The following is a 20,445-nucleotide window of genomic DNA, read 5'->3' on the forward strand; positions in this document are numbered from 1 at the left end:
CCCATCAAAAAGTGGGCAAAGGATATTAACAGACACTTCTCAAAAGAAGATATTTATGACACATGAAAAACTGCTCATCATTACTGGTCATCAGAGAAATGCAAATCAAAACCACAATGAGATACCATCTCATACCAGTTAGAATGGCGCTCATTAAAAAGTCGGGAAACAGGCCGGGCGCGGTGGCTCACGCCTGTAATCCCAGCACTTTGGGAGGCCGAGGCGGGCGGATCACAAGGTCAGGAGATCGAGACCACGGTGAAACCCCGTCTCTACTAAAAATACAAAAAATTAGCCGGGTGCGGTGGCGGGCGCCTATAGTCCCAGCTACTCGGGAGGCTGAGGCAGGAGAATGGCCTGAACCCAGGAGGCGGAGCTTGCAGTGAGCCGAGATCGTGCCACTGCACTCCAGCCTGGGGGACAGAGCAAGACTCTGTCTCAAAAAAAAAAAAAAAAAAAAAAAAAAGTCGGGAAACAACAGATGCTAGAGAGGATGTGGAGAAATAGGAATGCTTTTACACTGTTGGTGGGAGTGTAAATTAGTTCAACCATTGTGAAAGACAGTGTGGCAATTCCTCAAGGATCTAGAACTAGAAACACCATTTGACCCAGCGATCCCATTACTGGGTATATACCCAAAGGATTATAAATCATGCAACTATAAAGAAACATGCACACATGTTTATTGCGGCACTATTCACAATAGCAAAAACTTGGAACCAACTGAAATGTCCATCAATGATAGACTGGATTAAGAAAATGTGGCACATATACACCATGGAATACTATGCAGTCATAAAAAATGATGAGTTCACGTCCTTTGCAGGGATATGGATGAAGCTGGAAACCATCATTCTGTGCAAACTATCACAAGGACAGAAAACCAAACACTGCATGTTCTCACTCATAGGTGGGAACTGAACAATGAGAACACTTGGACACAGGGAGGGGAACATCACACACTGGGGCCTGTAGGGGTATGGGGGGCTGGGGGAGGGATAGCATTAGGAGAAATACCCAATGTAAATGACGAGTTAATGGGTGCAGCAAACCAACATGGCACATGTTTACCTATGTAACAAACCTATACGTTGTGCACATGTACCCTAGAACTTAGTATTTTATATATATATTGTAAAAATGTGCAAAAAATTGATGTAATATTCACCACAAAATGGCTAAAATCAAGCACAGTTATAGCTCAGAAAGGAGAGACCACATCTAGGCAGTTAAAGGCAATAGAACAGAATGGTTAAATCCCTAAACTTTGCAGTTGGACAGCCTTAGTTTTGACCCCTAATTCTGCCACTCATGAGCTTATGTGATCTCGGGATATAACCTCTTTAAAATATGGTTTTGTTATCAGTGAAATGGGGATAATATTAGTTGGAAAAATGAAATGAGATATTGCATATAAAGTGTCAGCTACCCATTATGAGTTTGTAGAGTGACTAAAGTCTCATCATATCATTGTCATTGTCGTCATCATCATCATCATCATCAAAGGCTTTGTGATGAAGGCACTCACTATCTGGATGCGCAGACATACGAAAGAAGACTGAACAACCGGAAGTTATGAAGATAGGTACTGCGGGTGTTAGAAAGATTCACGGCAAAACAGGGAAGGCAAGTGGCACTGGTTAATGGAAACATTGGGTAGTTCCAGGAAAGTAATGGGAAAAAACATTGGGAAATTAGACTTAAATGCCAGACTCGGAAATTTAGTCTTTATTCTGCAGGCAATACTCAGGCTTTACAGGATTCTAAACATGGAAGTGACTGGTTCACAGCCAGCTGTAGCAGGAATACTCTGGATGTTTGTGCAGGATGGACTCGGGAGGGTGAGCGCAAATGAAAGCAGATAGCCACTTACGGAGCTTTTCCAATGCTTCCAGTGAGAAGTTGAGGCCCCTCTCTGGGATGGTGGTATAGGACAGGAAAAGAGGGAATGAGCAGGTGGGACACTGGGAAGAAAGAACTGGCAGAACTGTATCTAGCTGAATGTGAGAGACAAAGTGAAGAGGCAGAGTCAAAGAGAGTTTTGAAGGCTTAGAACTAGATGGCCAGGCATGGTACTACTATTCTAACAGAAATAAAGCACAGGGAGCCTAGTTTTAATGGGGAAGATAAATTTGCTTTTAGTTATGCTAAGTTTGAGGTGCAGTGAGACATCCAGGTAATAAGTGATAACCAAGAAACACTAGGAAATGTGATCTTAGAACTCAGACATACTTACTTAGAAGACATCTGCAAAGAGGTAGTAGCTAAAAGTATACAGTTGGATCAACTGTCTTTGGGTAAGAGTATTAACTCAAAAGGATCAGGGACTCTTAGAAAACACCTCCCACACCTAGGGGAGTGGAAGAGAAGCCTGTGAGCAAGGAGGAGGAGAAGGGAGAGAGAGTAGAGGACACCACACCATCAGAGAGGCCAAAAGTGGAGCAAGTTTTATGGAGGATAGGAGTACTCAGAGGAATTATGAGCTGCAGAGAGGTCAAAAAGAAAGAACCGAGAATGGACCACTGGATTTGGCCATTAGGAAATCATTGATGATTTATGAGAGAATGTGTGAAAGAAAAAGCTAGATTCCAGATGTAAAGCAATGAAATGGTGTAGGGGGAAAAGGAGGCACTGAGAATACATTATTAGTTCCAGAAGTTCAGAAATGAAAGGACAGAGATAAGGGGGAGGCTCAAGGTGAGACCAGAATTGCTCTTACCCAGATAAATGACCACTCACCAGTGTTTATTCAGAGATATTTATTTGTCTATACTCTAATAGAAGGCAGTATTTGTGGGAGGATTCCAGAGGAGGGACTTTGGGACAAACTAGACTGAAAGGCAGGCTACAGCCATTCTAGGTGATAGAACATGTTATCTGTATGTGTACAGCAGCATCTGTTTTAGCAGACAGAAGTCATTTATCATGCATCAACAGACTGAGAGAGAGGGGAACAAGAAACTCTCCTTCTCCACTTAGGAAAACAAAGCTTGATCCAGTCTTTGAAAAGTATTTAAAAGCTTTGAAAAAGTATGTCAGCAAGGAAGGAATGCTAAGAAAAACAAATGTCCATTGTCTTCCTTTCCACTACTTTTCCACCTAAATGTATTTTAGAAAATTGCCCAGGTGCATGATTAGAACACTCTAATATCACTATTAACACCGTCCAGGTTAATGGGACTTATATCTGCAGTGTTTTTCATTTCATAAAAAGCTCTCATGATCTCTTTTATCCTCACAGAATCCCCATGAGGTATTACCTTTCTCTATTTTACAAGGGAAGAAACTGAGGATCAGAAAGAATTAAGTGATTTTCCCCAAATTACCCAGCCAGGAAAATGATAGAGCCCTGTACCCCTCGTTCTTTTCAGTGTATGCTTTCAAGTAATATGGTCTTCACAGTATGGCTCTCTGGCTATGGCATGACAAACCAAGGTGTACCAGGACTCTCATCTCTCTGGTTTTGGAGGCTCTATAATTTTTTATCAATATAGCCTAAAATGGCATTAACTTTGGGGCACTTTTACCCAGTCTTGTTTTTGACTAAACAGCATCCAGTACATGGCCTGAGCTAGTTTTTCCTGTGCTCCCTTTTCATGCCCATCTTAAAGGGCCCTAGGGCAGAAGTTTCAGCAATCTGTTTCCTTCCCTCCTACATTTGCCCAGTTCAGTCAGGCCTCTGAAATGCATGACCAAGTTCTTGATACTTACAGCTGCTCCAGACGATCAGGAGGCAGGAAAGCAACTCTCTCCCTCAATACCTAGTTTGTTCTAGTAGGAAGAGGGCCAGGCCGGGCTTGGTAGCTTCATACCTGTAATCCTAGCACTTTGGCAGGCAAAGGCAGGGGTATTGCTTGAGCCCAGGAGTTCGAGACCAGCCTGGGCAATGTGTCAAAACCCTATCTCTACAAAAAAGTACAAAAAATTAGCCAGGCATGGTGGTATATGCCTGTAGTCCCAGCTACTCGGGAGACTGAGGTGGGAGGATCACCTGAGCCCAGGGAGGTAGAACCTGCAGTGAACTGTGATTGTGCCACTGCACTCCAGCCTGGGCAACACAGTGAGACCCCATTTCCAAAAAAAAAAAAAAAAAAAAAAAAAAAAAAAAGAAAAAGAAAAAAGAAGGAATTAGGGGGAATTGGAGGCTGAAGGCCCAGCTTCTGGTGCAAACTACCAGTCTCCCTCTGTGATCTTAGTTATGTCACTCAATGCACTGAGCATCACTTTCTTGATCAGAAAAAATGAGGACAATAATAGCTATGTTATAAGTCTGCTTCAAGGATCCAGTGAAACACTTGCTGGGTTTAATTTTCTGCTACAGCCATCTTGAAATTCTTAACAATTTTTGAAGGAGAAGCCCTGTGTTTTCATTTTGCACTGGGCGCCCCCAAAATTATATGGGTGGTTTTACCTGCATGCCCTTGGCCAAGTTACTTCACCTCCATAATCTATAATTAATTGAAACGAATTGAATTGTTAGGAAATCAATTGTTAGGACAATTCTCAATCCTTCCTCTACTTTAGCAAAGTTTGACACAGTGGATTAGTCCCTCCTCTTTGAAACAGTCTTTCCTCTTGGCTTCCAAGACACTACATTTTTCCAGTTTTCCTCTGTCTCACTGGCTGCTCCTTTGCTGTTTTCTCCCTAACCTGTTAGCACATCCAAAATGAAACTCTTGATCATCTCCTCGAAGCCTGCTTCTCCCAATCTTCCTCACCTGTGAACGCTAACTCCATCCTTCCAGTTGTTCACAACAAATCTTTATCTTGATTCTTTATGTCTCACCCCATATACAAGTTATAAGTTAATCCAGAATCTGACCATGGCTTCACCACTGCCATCATCCAAACCTTAATCATCTCGCATCTGGATCATTGCAATACCATTCTGATTGTTCTTGCTTCCTCTGCCCCTGTCCCACACAGTAGCCAGAATAATTCTTTAAACACATAAGTCAGATAGTATCACTCCTCTGTCCAAAACCATGCCATGACTATCCATCTCACTCAGAGTAGAAATCCTACAAGGGGGAATAATAGGCTTTCTCTCCGATCCCACCTCCTTAACGCTCCCCTCCTTGGGCCATTTGCTGGTGCCCCTATACCTGGAATGCCCTCACAGATATCAGCATGCCATGTCTGGCCCCTCACCTCCTTCAGTTGTGTTCACCTGTCATCCTATCAGTCGAGCCTTCTCTGACTATACTATTTAAAATAGCAGCCACCATCAACCTCCTTTTCCTTATCCTATTATGCCCAGCGCAGTTTTCTCCAAAGCAATCATCACCATCTGATACATTATATATTTTATTTATTTCCTTATTGTTTATCTCTCCCCATTAAAATGTAGACTTCATAAAGGCAGGGACTTTGTTGTTCAATTATTCTATCTCTAGCCCATAAGACAGTGCTGGGCACAGAATGAATGACAGGAGAAAGACCTCTGGCACAGATGATGATATTGCTGCTATTAAGTCACAGCAGCCTCAAGCCCTGAGTGTATAAAGTACTGTCCCAGGCTGCATGTTCATGAAGCAGGGAGTGAGGGCGATTATGGGGACTACAGTGAGCCAAGCCTCCCACCAGCTCATACTGTGGAGACAGAAAAGTGAATCAGAAGCTGTATCTGCTCTCTAAGGGTTTGTGGCCTAGAGAGAGGTTTATGTATACATGCAAATAACTCTAGAACAAGTCAGCATTTGTCAAAAAACATGTGGACTTTAATGCCTAACACACATTCTGGAAATCTAGTTAGAGAATTCTAACTAAATTTCTAATTAGAATTTTCTACAGAGAGAAGGGTCCATGAACTATGGTTTGTAAACTTACTGTAGGCTATTTCTGTCTCAAATTCCCGCTCTGGCCTGTTTATCATGCCAGAGACACCTTGCCTGACTTCCAATCTAGTTTGCTCCAAAGTATCTCTCCACTGGCCTCCTCCACCCAATATTACCTTCAATTTACTGTTAACTTGAAACCCCACCCTCTTACAGACCCTCCACACTCTGCTTCTAGATACAGGGAACACGGTGCAGGGGTGGAATTGACTTAGGTAGGTTGTAACAGGACATAAAGAGTATTATTTCCTTGCAATACAGATGTACACACTTTCTCCTCTATGAGCCTACAGGGCACAGGGCTCAGGCACTGCACCATCCATCTCTATAGCCTCACAGCCTTACTCAGTACGTAGCACAAGAGGGGGCATTAAGTAAAATTTGCTGAATTGTTGAACTGGGTGTTACAAGCTCTTAGTAAGGATAATTTTATTCAAGAAGTACCTCTGCATCCACTGGAGGTGTCCCAGAGGGATTCTATAATGTTATTTTATTAAACTAACCTAATGTAAGAAACAACCTAACTAATAAGAATTAAAACATATCAAATAAAGGAATCAATATTTTAAAAAATACTATTTTGTAATTTTTAAAATTAGTTTGAGTTCTTTAAACCCCATATCTGAAAATCCAAATTTTCAAGAGATAAATTACACAGAATGTCTGCTGTTCCGTGCAGGATTACTTTGAGTAGGGGGTCCCTGAAGTTACCTGAATTTTTAGGTACAGAGATTTACTTAAGAGAAAGACTGGGGAACTGAGAGAGGTAAAGCTAAATATTAGGATTTAGTAATTAAAAACCAAGTTAAGTTTTAGTGGCAGATACTTGGGTGTTTGTTACGTCGTTCTTGATACCCTTTAGTGTGTTTGACAGCTTGTTTCTCTAATATGTTTACATGACACACACATTTTTATACCAAGGAAAGATCAAGCACACAAAATGATGACCCATCTCCTAACCTGTAAGAGATGCTGCTGGCAATAAGTAATAAAATACTGAGTATAGGCAACTCTCCTCCTTGGTTCTCAGTTTCTTTGTATATAAAATAGGCAGGGACTAGATGATTTTGGGCTCTTCCAGTTCTAATGCCTTAAGACTCCATGGAAGTAGTGGGCATCTATTCACTTTACAAAGGTCTTTCTTTATAAAGAATCCTCTTCAGACTTTCTTTCTTTAGTGCATTTAAACTATGACTTGCTTTACCAAAATCTGGTTATTGTATTTTTATTGGTAGCTAACATTTATTGACCAAGTTCGATATGTTAGGCACACATAAAATGCCTCATATGGATTACTGGTCTTAATCATCCTAGTAACTTTATGAGGTAGATACCAATATTGTCCCCATGTTATGGATAGATAAATTGACTCCAAGGCTATCTAACTTGCCTCAGGTCACTGAATTAGGGAATGCCAATACTGGAATTCAAACTCACTTCAATTCAATCTGAATCCAGAACACATATATTAACCCTGCATCTCCCAGACTGGCTTCCTTTATCAGGAGGTGCTCAGGGTTTCTTCCTTAGTTGAACCATAGTAGTCTGTGGCTCCTTTTCTTCGCAAATGGGGTGACTGCTTGGAGGCAGGATGGTTCCTTTGATGATTTCAACTTAATTTCTGGGATATAATGTGGTGATATTTTCATTAAGAAATAATCTTTCACCTTCCCCTACATGAGTAACAATGGATTTCACTAGTTATCTTGAGTCACTTGTGAATGATTCGGTGAGCAAAAAGGCGTACAAAATTGCTGTGAATTTCTAATTTGGTTATTTATGTCTATTTCTTGTCTAACAGCATACACAGCAAAACTGTACATTATTTTGCAACAGATTAAGGTGAAAAAAGCCACATACAGAAAACCATGTAAGATTAATATATATCACACTTTCTAAAAATTTTCACATCCATTATTTTCACTTTAACAAGAACCATATGAAGCAGGCAAGAATTATTTACCCATTTTGCAAATGCAGAAAGAGAGCCATAGAAAAGGGAGGTGACTTGCCCTGGGCCACTGAGCTGGTTGGAGTCTAGATTGTGTTCTTTCTACACCAGGCCACTTCCATCTGTAAAAAGGAACATCGGATCCAGACACTTCCTGGCAGATAGAACCGAAAGAGTGCTGACTGGAGGTTGTGCCATGCCAGGCTGTGGCCAGAGAGTTTCCCTGTATAAATAGCAAGCTATGCTAGAGGTTGCTAGCACCAGCCATTTCCCCTACTCACACCTGTGCAGTGTGATAAAGAAAGTAGAATTAGCCTGCAGTTGTGGTCCAACCAGATAAAACTTTTAGGCGGGAAGTCAAGTGACAGGCAAACTTGTGTGTGTGGTTTTTTTTTTTTTTTTTAAGTGTTAGTTGTTTTTGATATTTTTAAAAAGGATCTAGGCTGCTTGTGGAAGTCAGACCAAAATAGCAGGAAGGTATTGCAGCAAGATGGATTTGGGAAAGGACCAATCTCATTTGAAGCACCATCAGACACTTGATCCTCACCAAGAAGAGAACCATTCTCCAGGTAATGAAAAATACCTTAAGAGCTGGTGGCTGTTGAAAAGAATTCAGGGTATGATAATTTTCTCTTTTCAATGGATCTGGCCAAAAAAAAAAAAAAAGGAAATATACTTAAATGAAAGCTAATGAAACTACCCAATAGTTTCATCGGGTAGTTCATCCAATAATTTCATTAGATGGTTGTGGTAAAACTATGGTAGCACAAATTTCGTCTAACTTTTGGAAAGAGATCTGGCAATAAGCGGTGAGAGCTATAATACTGCTTATTCTTTTGACTCACTAATTTCAGCCCTTGGATCGATCCTAAAGCAGCATTTCTCAAAATGTTTTGTGGAACCTTAGTCCTTGAGATACCCTAAGACATTGTTTAAAATTTTTTTTTGCTACATGGATCTCTTTGGCATTCTGATGAACCCAGAGACTCCTTCTTTGAAGAGAAGTTTTAAAGGCATAAAATTAAACATATAAGATTCCAAAGGAAATAATTATATTAAGATACAAATATCAAAATAAAAAATTGTGATATAGTAATATATATGATTATTTATAGATTACAATATCCAGTGGTGGGTCTAATAATAGTATCAAGTCAAATCATAGCCTGTAGGTAATATTTTAAGGTATCTGCAACAAGTATAATGTGATATAAAAATGTGTGATTTCTTTACAGGGACAAAGTCACATGCTGAGGGGGAGGGAGAGCATCAGGAAGAATAGATAATGGATGCTGGGCTTAATACCTAGGTGATGGGATGATCTGTGCAGCAAACCACCATGGCACATGTATACCTATGTAGCAAACCTGCATATCCTGCACATATACCCCTAAACTTAAAATAAAAGTTGAAAAAAAGTCATATACTGCCAAAACTACTGTGGTTTGTTACCTACATTCATAATTGAAGGAACTGTCAATTTTAATTAGAGGTTAGTAAAAATAAAGGTAGAATTTTTCACTATAAATAACCCTTATCCCAAGAACAAGAGGAACCATTGTTCAAGGGGCATGCTCTATTCTTTAGAGGTCCCAGTGTGGATTTGTATCACTTCACAGGCTCTAGGAAGCTCTACATCAAAGACTCATTAGTTTTTCTCAACCTTAGATGGCAGCAAAAACTTTTTTGATCAAACTCTTAATTTTCCAAAGAACTTGAAGAAACACCATTCTAAGGAAGAAATCCAAAAGAAAACCTATATGCAATGAATATGCTTATTATAATTTGATATACAAGGCAAAGATAACTAGCAACAACCTAAATGCTCAATCCAAGAGGAATGATTGGGTAAATGAGAGTACATTAACCAGACTATGTATCATATTGTCATTAAAATTATCATTATGAAGACTACATCATGGAAAATAGTTCTAATATAATGCTAGGTTAATAAAAGGATAAAAGTGTGCTATGCTATTCTTACAACTTTGTGTAATATAAGCACTGGATAGAAGTGAGGAATAAAAGGAAAACACATTATCATGTTAAAGACGCAAAATATGGCTGCTTTTTTCATTATTTGTACAATATATAAAATTATTTTGAAGAAATTAATAGGTTGGTAGCACACTTACATACAAATACTATGTATGAGTAGGTCTCTGACCTTTTCATTCAAAAACATTTGCTGAATGTCTGCTTCCAGGCTTTTTCTGGAGATACAAGGACAAATGAGATGCAGTCCTTGTCCTCAAAAAGCTAGGAGAAAAACCTAGCATAGAGATTCTGCCACTTGGCTACAGGACTTTTGCTGATAAACACCATGGTTCATCACTTTCTCTAATAACTTTCATTTTATTACAGAAGTCATTGGAACCTGGAGTTTGAGAAACAGAGAACGACTTAGAAAAAGAAAAGCTGAAGTGCAAGAAAAGGAAACGTCACAATGGCTATTTGGGTATGGTAGCACCACAAGAGAAAGGGAACTGATATATTTATTGAGGATGTTATGCATCAAGTAGTGCTGTGCACTTTACACACTGTATTTTATCTTTCCAACAATCCTGTAAATCACGCATGGTTGTCCCTATTTTACAGAAAAACAGAGACTAAGCCTCCAGTGAGTTAAATCTCTTGCCGAAAGTCACACACACAGCTGGTAACATGGTGGGAACATAATTTTTTCCCTGGTCTCTTTTAATTAAAGCACTGAGCAACCAAATTATATTGTAGAGAAGCTTGGTGTTTAGCTCCTATGGTAATATAAACATAGAAGCACCCTGTTGGGAGTGGGAAGCATCACTGAAGAAGCCTCCAAGATTGTTCTCCAAGCTTTCTGTTAGCTAAATATTTACTGAATGAGTGTGATTAACTCTCCATGGAGTGAGCCAAAACATTCCCTGTAAATGAGTGACAAAGAGTTTAGATAACCTGTATGTTCACCTGTATGTAAATGCAGGAAAGGGGTACAAGAACATGATTGTAAATTAGGCGGCATCTAATTGCATCCATTTCAAATATGATTGTGACAACTGGGGACTTGCTTGCTTGGAAGGGGAGCCCAAAGAGCCAAAAGTGCAGCATCCATCTAAGCCAAAGTGTCTCCACCTTGGCATTGCTGACACTGGGGGCAGGAGAACTTCTTGTTGTGTCGGGGGCTGTCTTGTGCACTGCAGATGTTTTGTAGCATTTTCTGGCCTCTAGATGCCAATAGCACCTTCCACCCCAGCTGTGACAACAAAATGTCTCCAAACATTGTCAAATGTCTCCTGGGGTGGGGTTGCGGGGAGACAGGAAAAATCACCCTCAGTTGAGAACCACTAATTTAAGCAAAGCACTTTTCCTAATGAAGGGCATTTTCTAAACCCCTAAACCTCACTATGGAGCACTGTCTGTTCTGCTACAACAGATGTTTCTATAACACCAAGTTCACATATGATTGATAAATAGGAGAACGATGTCAGTATAATGTGGGAGCTGTGTCGGTTCATGATTTTTTCCTAGTCAAAAGAAGCCAGAATAGTGGGAAGAGAATTAAAGCCTTCAGTTGGAAAGAAAAAGCCTTCAGCCTGGCTGTTGTATAGGCAGGATTCTTTTCAGCCGGCATGCAGGGTTCCTTCCCCAGATAGGCACAACACCAGCCTTGCGCAGTTCTCCACCAAGTGGCAGCTTGCACTTCTCTCCTGTGCCCAACTTAATGGCAACCCCGCTGGCTCAGAGCTCAGGTCTCAGCAGCTTTAAGCCTGCAATTACACTATATTTGTATTTACTATCCCCTGAGGCAGCCTCCAGCCACAGTAAACTACTTGTCTGGACCAAGCAAGTTCTCTCTCCTGGTACCAATTATTGTTTTAGTTAGCGTTAAAATGTTGCAAAAGCTTTGAATCATTTGTCCCAAGCCTATTTGCCCCACCTTCACAACCACTGTAACTTTATAGAGGATGATTTTGCAGAAAGTGAGGATTTTTAGGAACAGGTGTATTATTTTACAGTAGAAATATTTGTACTAGGGTCCTGTGGCAGGTCTATTGAAGATTATCCAATTAGCTCCCAAATTCCATACCCACTAAGCAATCTTCCAATCATTATCTGGCTTCCCAAGTACTTACCTACAGAGACAGTGCATTTGTTTGCAAGCCCAGAGCCCAGGTACTCTCCTCTCCTCCCCCCCCCCCCTCCTCTCCCCATCCCCACCCCTCAGCCATCCTCTCCTCTCCCCTCCCCTCCCCTTTCCTTTTCTTTTTTCTCTCTCTTTTATTCATTCATTCATTCGTTTTGAGACAGAGTCTCACTCTGCTGCCCAGGCTGGAGTACAGTGGAGAGATCTCGGCTCACTGCAACCTCTGTCTCCCTGGTTCAAGTGATTCTCGTGCCTCAGCCTCCCAAGTAGCTGGGAATACAGGCACCGGCCACCATGCCCAGCTAGTTTTTGTATTTTTAGTAGAGCTGGGGTTTCACCATGATGGCTAGGCTGGTCTGGAACTCCTGGCCTCAAGTGATTCGCCCACCTTGGCCTCCCAAAGTGCTGGGATTTCAGGCATGAGTCACTGTGCCTGGCCAGCCCAGGTATTTTCTACTATGTGACTTTGTATTTCTGTTCATTTAAAAATTGGTCTTTAGGTTTATATGTAAGTCTCCTTAAATCTGCTTGATGAGCTCTGCCCCTGATAAATGGAAGTAGTCTCAGTGTGCTAACAGAGTCAGGTTTCTGGGCTTGCTGGGCTGAGGGTATTCACTCAAATGGATAACACCTTGGTGAGCCTCTTGGCAGCTGGCTGGACTTGCTCTGGTGATACATCTCTATAATGCTGAGGCCTGCGCCCTCTTTTCTCACTACAACATACCATACAGTGCAATTTTATTAGTTTCAGAGAGAGGCAGCAGAGCGCATGGTTATGAGCCAGGCTGTTAAAGCCACAATGACTAGATTTGTAGCCTGGTTCCCCTACTTCGTAGCCAGAACCCTTGGAAATATTATGGAAAAGAAAGAATTCTCATTATAAATTAATAGATTGGCACTCTGGTTTATACACTAGTCTCTTTGCATTTAGTCTGTGTGTGTTACTTCACTACCCCTGAGTAAACTCATACTCAGGGTTTCTAGACCTGCGATCCAGGCACGGCTCATCTGTGCAGCCTGCAGGTGGATAATGTATATGGCTTGATTATCAAATACAAGTGTTGGGCAAGTTACTCAACATCTCTGTGTTTCAGTTTTGTCATTTGCAAAGTGAAAATAATACTATCTACTTCATAGACTGATGTGAAGATTATATGAGATAACAAAATAACTAAATTATTTAAACAGTGCCTGACATACACAAGCACTATAAGAGTTTCCTATATTCATATTAGAGTCCTAATTTATATTTGAATAATTAATTCATGTAAGTAATTATATCCAATTCTTATAACCACCACATGAAATTGGGCAGATATTATTTACCTTATTTCACCTACAAGGAAACCAAGGCATGTAGAGGTTAAGTGACTTGCCTACAATCATGAGAGACTACAGACTAAAGTTTAGGCCACATAGGTATTTTTTGTATTTTTTGAAAAACTACCAGGGAAGACAGGGACTATTATATTACTCAGATCTCCTCACATAGATACCTAAATAATGAATTATTTCACATTTAATATCTAGGAAAAAATATGTGTTTCCTAAGGAATTTGGGTATACTATTAATATCTTTTTCAAAACATTTATAAGAATTTTATAATTTATCTTGTCACCTTGGTTACTTGTAGTAATAGTTCAAAATGCTGAGGTGCCATAACCGTCATCTTTAGATTTCCTTTTTATTTTATTTATTTATTTATTTATTTATTTGAGATGGAGTCTTGCTCTGTCGCCCAGGCTGGAGTGCAATGGTGCGATTTTGACTCACTGCAAGCTCCATGTCCCAGGTTCGCGCCATTCTCCTGCCTCAGCCTCCCGAGTAGCTGGGACTACAGGCGCCCGCCACCACGCCCGGCTAATTTTTTGTATTTTTAGTAGAGGCGGGGTTTCACCGTGTTAGCCAGGATGGTCTCGATCTCATGACCTCGTGATCTGCCCACCTTGGCCTCCCAAAGTGCTGGGATTACAGGTGTGAGCTACTGCGCCCGGCCTTTTTTGTTTTTGTTTTTGAGATGGAGTCTCACTCTGTCACCCAGGCTGGAACACAGTGGCACAGTCTCAGCTCACTGCAACCTCCACCTCCTGGTTTCAAGCGATCCTCTTTCCTCAGCCTCTCAAGTAGCTAGGATTACACATGCGTATCACCATGCCTGGCTAATTTTTGTACTTTTAGTAGAGACGGGGTTTCACTATGTTGGCCAGGCTGGTCTTGAACTCCTGACCTCGTGATCCATCCGCCTTGGCCTCCCAAAGTGCTGGGATTAAGGCGTGAGCCACCATGCCTGACCTAGATTTCCTTTTTTAAATATAATTTTCAATATTATTTTAGACTGTTCTGTTACATCTGTACCTTTTTTTTCTTTTTTCTATAGCCTCATATTAGAAGTGAACATATATGCTTTTTTGATATTGACTTCAAACTGTGTTTGGTGAGGTAATCTTTTAAAAACACTTATTTACAATGGAAATTTCAAATATATACAAAAAAATGGAACAGGGCATACTTTTTTTAAATATGCAAGGAACGATGGGCACTATAAAGATATAAAAAAACTCTGGTTTTTATCTCCAAAGAATGTCTAAAATGTTTACTAAAAGAAATACAGTTTCTTCAGAAATAACTACAGTATGAGGCAGCCTGCATTCCTAGTCTTTAGCATGGTACTCACAGTAAGTCCTATAGGAAAGCTAAGCTGGGAGAACATTTTAGTCCTGTAGTCTGTTAGAGAAGGCTCCATAGAGCGGGTAGCATGAAACAGAATTTCAGTAGATTTAGAAAAATGATGAAATGCTTATTTATAGTACTTTCCCCAGCCCCCAGCCCATCTGTATTAGCCATCTGTATTTGGTTATATTTGCAGTGCCTAACAATTTGTCACTGGCTGCAATTTCCATGCATATCCTTTCATCTTCTAGATCTTTAATTTGTTAATTAGGATTAAGTATAATATGGCCACTCATGCCTATCTACCAGGTTTCTTTTTTTTTTTTTTTTTTTTTTTTTTTTTTTTTTTTTGAGACGGAGTCTCGCTCTGTCGCCCAGGCTGGAGTGCAGTGGCGCGATCTCGGCTCACTGCAAGCTCCGCCTCCTGGGTTTACGCCATTCTCCTGCCTCAGCCTCCTGAGTAGCTGGGACTACAGGCGCCCGCCACCGCGCCCGGCTAATTTTTTGTATTTTTAGTAGAGATGTGGTTTCACCGTGGTCTCGATCTCCTGACCTTGTGATCCGCTCGCCTCGGCCTCCCAAAGTGCTGGGATTACAGGCGTGAGCCACCGCGCCCGGCCTCTACCAGGTTTCTTAACTTCAAGAAGTGTTTTTGCAGCCTTTGACCCACTTACAATATATCTCATTTGAGAGATATTGTAGCAACTTAGAATTCTTTACACAAAACAATGTATTTGATAATCAAGCAATATATAGCCTCCACCTGCAGCCTGCACAGATGAGGAGCCGTGCCTGGATTGCAGGTCTAGAAACTTGGTTTGTATGAGTTTACTCAGGCGTAGGGAAGTAACACACATAGACTAAACGCAAAGAGACTAGTGTATAAACCAGAATGCCACTCTATTAATTTGTAATGGGAATTATTTATTTTCCATAACCAAACTTTAAGAATATGCTGTAACACACACACACAAACGCGCGTTCATACACACGCGCGCATCCACTACCCTCACCAAGAAGGCTCCTGGTAAGCAAGGTATCAATGCCAAGAAGTCCTGGAGAAACATTCCCTCTCCTAAGAACTGAGAACACCTAGAGCTGCTCCTTCATTTTACAAACAAGGAGACTGAGGCCCAGAGAGATTAAGTGATGAGTTCATGATCCTTGTGCAATGAGGCAGTAGGGGACCTGGCACTGTTATTACAAGCATTTATTTGAATTCTGTAGCACCATTGCTGACACTAATTCTGTTCTTTCTGCAGAGAACAGAAAAAACGCAAGCAGCAGAGAACAGGAAAAGGAAATCAAAGAGGCAGAAAGAGACAACAAAATACCCAATTGAAGGTGGAGCCTCAGTCACAGATAGAAAAGGAAATAGTGGAGAAAGTACTGGCACCTACAGAGAAAAAAACTGAGCCACTAGGGAGCATAACCAAAGTATTTCCTTCAGTAGCCTCCCCGCAAAAAGTTGTGCCTGAGGAACACTTTTCTGAAATATGTGAAGAAAGTATTATACATCAGGAGAATTCTTCCAAGTACCAAGAAATAGCAGTACAAAACCATTCTTCTGAAACATGCCAACATGTGGCTGAACCTGAAGACCTCTCTCCTAAAATGTACCAAGAAATATCTGTACTTCAAGACAATTCTTCCAAAATATGCCAAGACATGGTGGAAACTGAAGACAACTCTCCTAATGCATGCCAAGTAATAGCTGTAATTCAAGACCATCCTTTCAAAATGTACCAAGATATGGCTAAACGAGAAGATCTGTCTCCTAAAATGTGCCAAGAAGCTGCTGTACCCAAAGTCCTCCCTTGTCCAACATCTGAAGACACAGCTGATCTGGCAGGATGCTCCCTTCAAGCGTACCCCAAACCAGATGTGCCTAAAGGCTATATTCTTGACACAGACCAAAACCCAGCAGAACCAGAGGAATACAATGAAACAGATCAAGGAAAAGCTGAGGCAGAAGGCTTTTTTCCTAAAACACAAGAAATAGCCGAGCCTAAAGACCTTTCCACAAAAACACACCAAGAATCAGTTGAACCTAAACACCTTCCTCATAAAACACATAAAGAAATTATTGTGCCTAAAGCTCCCTCTCATAAAACAATCCAAGAAACACCTCATTCTGAAGACTATTCAACTGAAATAAACCAAGAAACACCTGGGTCTGAAAAGTATTCACCTGAAACGTATCAAGAAATACCTGGGCTTGAAGAATATTCACCTGAAATATACCAAGAAACACCCCAGCTTGAAGAATATTCACCTGAAATATACCAAGAAACCCCGGGGCCTGAAGACCTCTCTACTAAGACCTATAAAAATAAGGATGTGCCTAAAGAATGCTTTCCAGAACCATACCAAGAAACAGGTGGGCCCCAAGGCCAGGATCCTAAAGCACACCAGGAAGATGCTAAAGATGTTTATACTTTTCCTCAAGGTAAGGGCTGTTTATAGCACCAAGGTAGGTATATCTCCCCCGGAGTAGTGATTTACAACCTTCTCTGACAATCCTGGGTTATTCTCAGTTATGTCAATGGATACTATTAATTTTATTGACTAGTTTTAAGTAAACAATATGTTCATGCAACCAATGTATGTCTTGGCATATTTCAAAGAGTTAAAAAATTAAAATGTAAGCATGTACAGTAGTACTTATTCATACTATTCATCCATTATGAGATGCTATAGTCAGTGAAATGAACCCAGTATAGGGTGAATTATTGCAAAATATTTTAAAAAACAATTAAGTCTACATTAACAAGAAAGCTTGATGAATGAACTTTTTCTAGAAAATTTAATTTGCCTGATAAATGGAAGGCAGGTAAATTCATAGTACAAAGTACCGAGGGAGATACAAAGCTGTAAAACATACAGCTGTATATTTTACAAAGCTGTAAAATACAAAGCTGTTACTAGGGAACTCATTCCTGTAGGATTTCAGGTTTACCGGAAACCGTTTCTATTTCAAGATTTGTTCCTGAAAAACTTTTTTCTAAGTATAGCAATTTGAAAATAATGCAACCGTTCTTTAATTCACTTGCCTCAGAGACATAACTGAGAACTTCACTTCTCTTCGTACAATACTGTAGACAGTGTAAGAAATGGACTGGAGTCTATCAGACCATAGTTATCCCCAGGAAACTGATTTCTAAAGAAATCCCTTCAGTAGTTTATTTGCTCTTTATCCTAAAAAATGAGTGCAACAAAAACATAGGGCTAGCTGGTTTCCAAGTAATACCAGTTTTGAAGAACTACTTTAAAGAAATACATTGCAGTAAAAAGCAGGCATGTGAAGCAGTACGTTCACTGACAGAGTACCCTGCTGGAGAAGCAGCTCTAACCAACACAGCGTCCTGATTCCTAACTGCTTCATTCTAAACCCAGCAAGATCGATATGGTCAATTAATTAATGCTCATTTTATTTTTGGCTTTGTTTGACCAACTAAATGGCAATATCTATTTTTGCTGATTATAAAGTAGTAAGTGTTCATTGTAATAAAGCAATATGTAAGTGAATATCAAGTAAAAGTCTCCTTTAATACCATCTTCTATCTCCAGTTCCCAATGTTAAGGTTGTTCTGTTTCAACAAATGAGACAGTACTCATCCTATTCTGTAACTTGTTTTTGGTTTCATTTACAATATGTATTGGAGCCATCTTTATGATGTCTTTTGTAGCAACTGCATAGTACTATGCTATATGTATGTGCAATAATTTATTCAACCAGTCTCTATGAGGATGAACACTCAGTTTACTGCCAAGTTTTACTATTACAACAATGTTCAATGAACATCATTGGGAATAACATTTATTTAGTTAACACTTATCAAGTACTTTTCTACGTGCCAGACACCATATTATATATTTTATATGGTTTACTTTATTCAATGTCAAAAGCTCTACTGGATAAATAATACTCCCATTTTAAATATAAGGAAATGGAGGCACTGGAGGCTTAAGTTTGTCTGATTATTTCCTTTGAATCAATCCCTAGAAATTGAATTGTTGGGCCAAAGGGTACCCACATTTAAAGTCTGAATATACAGTCAGTCAGACTAGCCTCCAGAAACATGGTAGTGATTCACACAAGACAGGTGCCTTTTCCCCACACCCTTGTCAGCACTGTACATTATGACATTTTAAAAATCCTTGCCTGTCTGCTAGGTTAAAAAATACACTTGATCTTAGCCAAAAGGCCAAGAAGCAATAGGTTAAAAAATAAAACTCACCTAACGGTCTTAATCACCCCCTTTTATAATTAATGTTACTAGACAACTTTTCAGAATTATTATAAATATAATTTTTAAAGAATTGCCTGTTTGAATCCTTGTCCCATTCAACATCTTTGATTTCTATCTTTTTCTGATTAAAAAATCTCTTTAAATAATGGTTTTTACTATGTATATGTTGCAAATATTTTTCCAGTTGTCTTTGATTTGGTTTAACTTTGTTCATAGTGGTTTTTGCCATATATAATTTTAATTTTTAGATATTCAAACCTGCTAGTCTTTTCCTTTACAGTTTCTGGTCTCTGTGTTCTGCTTAGAATCCTGAGATTACTAAAAACACTATTATTTCTATAACTTTATGGTATTTAAATATTTAAATATTTACTCCATCTGTGGTCTGTTGTTGTGTATATTGTGAAGCAGTTTTTCTCCCTCCAAATGGTTAGTCAATTGTCCCAATACAATTTATTGAACCTATTTTTTCATTTTATTTGATTTTACAGAAACAAAAGAAAAACCCAAAGAAGAGCCAGAAATACCAGCAATTCTGAACGAGATTCATCCAGAAAATGATGTCTATAGTTATGCTTTGTTTTAACAATGCTCAACCATAAAGTTGGGGTCCAATGGAACATAGAGCTTAACAGTTTATGCGTGATTTTCTCAAAATATTGTAAAACTTTTGACAATGCTCATTAATATTATTTTTTCTACTTGTAGACCATATCTGAAAGAAATAACATTTTTTAAGGCTTTGCCACATAGACAATATCATGCTAGAGTGTGTGTGAATGTGTGTGTGTATGTGTGTATATGTCTGGGAGAGGATAGTGGTGGGAAGAGACAAATAAGGAAGTGGGGAGGACTGGATAATTGGTTTTCCCCCCTAAGAACATTTATTTAAGTCTTAAGAGCAGATAAGTGACTAAGACTGAACACTTACATTTTGGGGAGTGTATAGTTTTCTTGTAAATGCTGTTCATTACTAATGAAACAGTAGCATCAAATTTTTATTCAGGCTTTAGTTGGCTCTTTTGGTTAGTTTTAACAATTCTCCTTAAAAGATATTTTGGAGTGATGAATGTAGTTTACTTTTGTATTTGAAATTTGATTTTCTATTTTTACTTTTTAAATATTGTATTTGTGCAAAATGTACATTAAATCATTATTACATGCTTAACTGTGTGGATGACATCATGTTAAGAACTGTGGAGGTAAGAAGACATATCTAACACCCCACGGTGGGGTTAATTTGGTTTCCTGGGGAAATAAAACAGAAAGCAAATAATTACAAAAGAAAATAGTAAGTGCTGGTGCCATTTGAATGGTAGATACAAACAGAGAATGCTCACTTTTTGCTGGAGTGACCTGAAAAAATTACACAGGCATGAAGCCTTGAAAGATGGAAACGATTTGCATAGATGTGGATAGCAGCATTATTGTATGTGACAAAGAGAACGGTGAGTTCAAAACATGTTCAAAACTGCAGGCAAACTACAGTTAATATAGAGTCCATATGAAATAGCAGTAGGCTTTGCATGCTAAAAAGCTCATATTAGTAGAGCACAGAGAATTTTGCATACCTAACCAAGAAATATATCACTTGTTAAATAATGGGGAATGAA

The 20,445-nt window shown here is 39.5% G+C and overlaps 1 protein-coding gene across 1 annotated transcript; it reads left to right on the forward strand.

The window, feature by feature from the left end:
• Positions 1-1,479: 1,479 nt before the first annotated feature.
• Positions 1,480-20,000, forward strand: HEMGN (hemogen). The gene is made up of 5 exons (XM_050762173.1): positions 1,480-1,626; positions 8,224-8,357; positions 10,153-10,246; positions 15,842-17,028; positions 19,324-20,000. The coding sequence occupies exons 2-5, from the start codon at positions 8,279-8,281 to the stop codon at positions 19,416-19,418; spliced, it is 1,455 nt and encodes a 484-aa protein (XP_050618130.1). The 5' UTR covers positions 1,480-1,626; positions 8,224-8,278; the 3' UTR covers positions 19,419-20,000.
• Positions 20,001-20,445: the final 445 nt, after the last annotated feature.

This window comes from Macaca thibetana, chromosome 15 (assembly GCF_024542745.1).
Source record: "Macaca thibetana thibetana isolate TM-01 chromosome 15, ASM2454274v1, whole genome shotgun sequence".
Lineage (NCBI taxonomy): Eukaryota > Metazoa > Chordata > Mammalia > Primates > Cercopithecidae > Macaca > Macaca thibetana.